General features: G+C 39.9%; 1 protein-coding gene across 1 annotated transcript; it reads left to right on the top strand.

Annotated features, from left to right (window-relative positions):
- The first annotated feature begins 402 nt into the window (after positions 1-402).
- On the top strand, positions 403-3,262 carry LOC110773399 (uncharacterized). Its single transcript, XM_021977916.1, has 3 exons — positions 403-1,453; positions 1,577-2,719; positions 3,156-3,262. The coding sequence occupies exons 1-3, from the start codon at positions 403-405 to the stop codon at positions 3,260-3,262; spliced, it is 2,301 nt and encodes a 766-aa protein (XP_021833608.1).
- Positions 3,263-5,402: the final 2,140 nt, after the last annotated feature.

Raw genomic sequence — 5,402 nt, 5'->3', positions numbered from 1 at the left:
ATCTAAGGAAGGATGGAGTTAGACCTTCCCCTGCCCCCAGACTTAACAGACCCGTTGATGTGGATGCTGTTGGGGTACAAGTGCAAGGTTCTGATTTTCAGGATGACGTTCAAGGTGTCTTCTCTTTTAATGTGGGGGTTCCTTTTTCCTCTACTGTCCATTTTGATAAAGGTCCCTTGCCTCAAGAACAAAATCCTCCTGATACTGATATTATGGACATCATTAGTGATGGAAATGCACCTACTGCTCACACTTCCGTCTCTAATGGCCCTCCTAGCTCGGATTTTGGATTGAGCAATGATCTGCCAAATGCTAATGATGCCTCTGCTGCAGTCCAGATTGACAGATTTTTCTGCTGTTAAGGTTAACCCTCAGGTTACCCCCTTATCTTACATCCTTATAATGATAATTGTCACTTGGAATGTTAGGGGTGCTGGCAAGGATAAGTGTGCTTCCACCATTAAGGATTTAAAAAAGGCTTATGCTATTGATGTTTTTGCTGTGCTTGAACCTAGAATTAGCGGTTCCAGAGCTCTCAATGTCGCCAAGAATTTGGGTTTTTCCCACTACCATATTGTTGATGCCATTGGGTTTTCTGGAGGTGTTTGGCTGCTTTGGAATGACTTTTCTGTTTCTCTTCAGGTCATCGCTCACTCAAGTCAGTCTATTACTGCTATTGTTCATTTCAGGAATAAGTGGTGGCTCCTAACTGTGGTTTACGCTAATCCTCATTCTAGGATTAGAGAATCCTTATGGACCTATTTTGATGGTCTTGCTAAAGCTTCCAATCTGCCCTGGCTAGTTATGGGAGATTTTAATGATACCGTTTGTGCTACTGAGAAATGTGGTGGAAACTTTGATCCTGGGGGTTCAAGCTTTGTTAATTGGATTGATCGTAATCAACTTATTGACCTTGGCTTCTCTGGTGCGAAGTTTACTTGGTGCAACAAACGAAATACCGAGGGTATTATTTGGAAAAGGCTTGACAGGGGGCTTAGTAATATTTCATGGCGTCTCCTCTTTCCTGAAGCTCACCTCTCCCACTTGACCAGAGTTAATTCTGATCACTGCCCCATCATGATTCGGTTGGATTCTAATCACTCCTGCAATAGAGATAGTATTCCTTTCCGGTTCCAAGCTATGTGGCTTTCCCATCCGGACTTTGGTGCGTTTATCAGGGACTCTTGGAACTCGTGCACTGGTCATGCTGTTCAGAAAACTTTCAACCTTGTCCCTCCTCTCACCTACTGGAACAAGCAGGTTTTTGGTTGTATCTTCCAAAGGAAAAGAATGTTATTGGCAAGACTTGCTGGAATCCAAAAAAAGTTATGTATTGCTCCAAACCCTTTTCTTAGTCAACTTGATGCTAAGCTCTCTAGTGAGTATAATCTCCTTCTCGATCAGGAAGAGTTGTTTTGGATGCAAAAATCCAGGAATACTTGGCTAAAGGAAGGTGATAGAAATACCCATTTTTTCCATCTCTCAACTATTATTAGGAGAAGGAGAAACAAGCTTGAAGGTTTAAAAAATACTATTGGTGAAACAAGCTTGAAGGTTTAAAAAATACTATTGACAGACAAGCATGGCATGAAACAGATTGTGGTGAATTATTTTGTTGAGCTTTTTTCTGATTCTGGAATAATTGGTGACTATAATCTTACTCCACAGTTATTTCCTAGCCTTGAGGAGGCAGATTTAGATGGCTTAAGCACTACTGTTTCTGATGAGGAAATCAACCATTCCTTATTTTCCATTGGTGGTTTAAAAACTCCCGGGCCTGATGGTTTTCCAGCTATCTTTTATCAAAGGTTTTGGGATCTTTGTTCTATTGACCTCATTACCCTCATTAGAAATTGCTTTCAGACTGCAACTCTGCCTGAGCATCTCAATGAGACCCTTATTGCTTTGATCCCCAAAGTTGATATTCCTGTTTACATGACTCAACTTAGGCCTATTAGCTTGTGCAACACCATCTATAAAGTGATCTCTAAGATTCTGGTTGCTAGACTTCGCCCCTGCATGGCAAACCTCATCAGTCCCAATCAAGTAAGTTTTGTTCCGGGGAGACAAATTACAGATAATATCATTGTTGCCCAGGAAATGTTACACAAATTCAAGAATTCTAAAGGTAAGAAAGGGTTCATTGCCTGGAAGATTGATTTGTCTAAGGCCTATGATCGTCTTAACTGGGATTTTATCAAGAATGTGCTTTGGGAAGTTGGAATTAGGGGTAGAATCCTTGAGCTCCTAATGCACTGTATCACTTCAGTCAAGTACCAGGTCATTCTGAATGGCGAGGTTACCTCTGCTTTCTACCCTCATTGTGGCATCAGGCAAGGAGATCCTCTCTCTCCTTATATTTTTGTTCTCTGCATGGAAAAGCTTTCCCATATCATTCAACAGAAGATTCATGACAATGTTTGGAAACCTGTTCAAATTTGTCAGGGTGGTCCTTTTATATCTCACCTTTTCTTTGCTGATGATCTAATCCTTTTTGGAGAAGCTTCTACCACTCAAGCGACCTTGATGAAGCATTGCCTTGATGATTTTGGTAACCTTTCTGGTCAAAAGGTTAGCTTTGAAAAGTCTACCATTTGTGTTTCCCCAAACACTAATGCTGATTTGGCCAATGCTATTGCTACCATCAGTGGTTCCCCCCTCACTGCTTGCCTTGGAAAATACCTTGGTGTTCCTCTCATCCATTCTAGAGTCACTAAAGGTACGTACCAAGAGATCATTGACAAAGTTCAGAAAAGACTTTCTTCTTGGAAGAGTAAAACTCTCTCTATGGCTGGTAGAATTACTCTTCTTCAATCTGTTACTGTTGCGATCCCTCTTTACACTATGCAAACTGCCCCCCTGCCCATATCTATTTGTAACAAGTTGGATCAGATTAATAGAAATTTTCTATGGGGACACAATCCTGAGACAACTAAGGCCCACTTGGTCAAGTGGGAGACAGTGTGTAAACCAAAGTGTTTTGGTGGTTTGGGTATTAAAAAATCAGCTTGCATGAACAAAGCCTTGCTAGCTAAAACTGGTTGGCATCTTCTTCAACAGGAGCAGGGTTTATGGGCCCAAGTTTTTAAGGCCAAATATCTGAAACATGGGGGAATCCTTGATATTAATGACTTACATCATAGTTGTTCCTCTAGTGTCTGGAGGGGTGTGTTATATGGCTCCACAGTCCTTGCCCAAGGTATTAGATGGAGAATTGGATCTGGGGATGATGTTTTATTCTGGACAGATGTTGCATTCCTAAAAGGACACAAATTAATGTGCAAACAACCAATTAAAAATACCCGCAAGTGCACGAATCTATCAAAGTATAGATTATGTAAGTACGGGGTCGATCCCACGAAGAACTTGTCGGCTTCCTATAAGTTCTAATTTGAGTACGTAAAGAACACTTATTTAACACACCACAAATGCACAAATGCAAAATGGAAACTAGAAATGAGTAAAGAAGTGTAAAAGAAATGGAACAACACAAGAAAACTAAAGAAAAACACAAACAGCATTTTCTATCACCATTTTATCACCTATTTATCACCTGTGAACAGTACCGTAAACAGTGAAAAATGAACAGTGACGACCGGTCGTGAACAGTGACGACCGGTCGTTTTTGGGCAGATTCATGTGAGACCGGTCGCCAGAACAGTAACGACCGGTCGTTTTTGGGCAGATTCGTTTCTCTGTTTTTCCAGTTTCGACCTCTGTCCAGTGTTTTGCTTATAACTTTCCAACCGTTTATCCAAATTTCACGTTCTTTATACGGTTGGATTCAGCACACAAAAACGAAGAACACAGCGCAGACCAAAAGTCCAAAACAGTTACGAAAATAAACAGAATTCAGTAAACAAGACACACAACGTATCAAACACACAACTCACACACACATTTGGGGGGAGGGGGGGGGGGTTTGATTTGGTTCAAGTGACCTATTTCTATTGCATGAAAGTAAATGGACTTTGAATTTAAATGAGAATAGCAGAGATAAATTATCAAATTGTGAAATTAAAATGTAACAAACACTAGGGTTTCGGAATCCACCCTAAACAATTCTACCAAAGTTCATGAATACTCAAGTAATGAACTCTAAATGTGTTGATGAAGATGTTCGCAATCAAAACCATGGGTCGTGGCTCAAGACGCATTGATTCTCTCTAATGTACGTAAAGTGCATGGTTCGTGCTACAATACTTGTGCCCTCCCCATAACCGAACCTAGGTATGGTTCGTACTTCGATTCAATTACAAGGAAAACCCATTAAGTTCAAAGAGAATATGAACATCACAAGAATCCTAATAGCATGGTGTTTACATTAGGTATTCAAGAAACCAATTCACATGGATGATTCTTACTTCATCCATTTATTGCTTAGGATAACATGGAGATACACATAATCCCAACAATCTCAAGAAGCATGCTTTCAAAGATGGCCAACCAAGGAAAAACACACATCAAGGATAGATTAATTTGGTGAATTGGAATTCATCAACAATATCCAGAAATTCATACACTCAAGCATCAAAACAATAAGGTAATCATGTTTAGGGCTTCAACCTAAGCCCTAGCTATGGAGTTTAGTTGCTCATACTTATTCCAAATACAAACTCAAAATAAAATTAGAAAGAGTTTACAGATTTTGAGAAAATGATGAAAGCTTCAAGGTCATCAATGGTGGAAGCTTTCTTCTCCACTTTGTTTGGCTGCACCTTGGCTTTCTCCTAGCTCCAAGCTCTCCAAAATCTGCTCTCAATGTGTAGAATCATAGAATGGATAGGCTACCCACGTTCAAAACCTCTCCCACTTCAGATTGCACTTCCCTTTGCTCCTTTGCCCATCATTTCCAGCTCACACTTTTAATATAAAACTCATTCTTTCCTCTAAAGCCTTTGCCCATTGTCCCCTTGCCATGATGAAGCTTTGACTTCACAAAGATGCCAAAAGCTTCAGAAAATATCTCATTTACAAAGGTAATTCCTTGTTACCAAGAGTTATGGTAACAAGAAATTAAGATGACACAAAGGAGGTAAAAGCTGGCCAAATCCGGATTTCCAGAGCTGTGGTAACATGCTGGATTGGTTGGATAGGCAATACTTGTCCAATGGAGCTCAAATTTGGATATGTTGTAGTTAACATCCATTGGAACAAGTCTTATGAAGATCATGACCTCATCCGAGCACCAGAGCATGTTGATCCCAGGCCAAGTAGTTGACCTACGAAAATGAACAAAAACAGAATTTATAACTAATAATGCACTTTTAGCTCATTTTCATCCCAACCAAGGTAAAATCTAAGAAAACACAAAAAGGAAGTAAAAAGCTATAAAATGTCAAGAACTAACTCAAAATAGTGGGTGAATAACATGAAAAATCATGTGTAAAAATGAACCGAAC

Source organism: Prunus avium, chromosome 7 (genome assembly GCF_965620075.1).
Source record: "Prunus avium chromosome 7, drPruAviu1.hap1.1, whole genome shotgun sequence".
Classification (NCBI taxonomy): domain Eukaryota; kingdom Viridiplantae; phylum Streptophyta; class Magnoliopsida; order Rosales; family Rosaceae; genus Prunus; species Prunus avium.
The sequence above is the reverse complement of the archived record's forward strand: the minus strand, read 5'-3'. Positions and strand labels throughout refer to the sequence as shown.

Excerpts from the sequence above, each read along its gene's own strand:
- LOC110773399 (XM_021977916.1), top strand. The coding sequence starts at position 403 with ATGATAATTGTCACTTGGAATGTTAGGGGTGCTGGCAAGGATAAGTGT. Across the intron at positions 1,454-1,576 it reads GAATACTTGGCTAAAGGAAG|ACAAGCATGGCATGAAACAG; the intron begins GTGATAGAAATA and ends TACTATTGACAG. Across the intron at positions 2,720-3,155 it reads CCATTCTAGAGTCACTAAAG|TGTCTGGAGGGGTGTGTTAT; the intron begins GTACGTACCAAG and ends TTGTTCCTCTAG.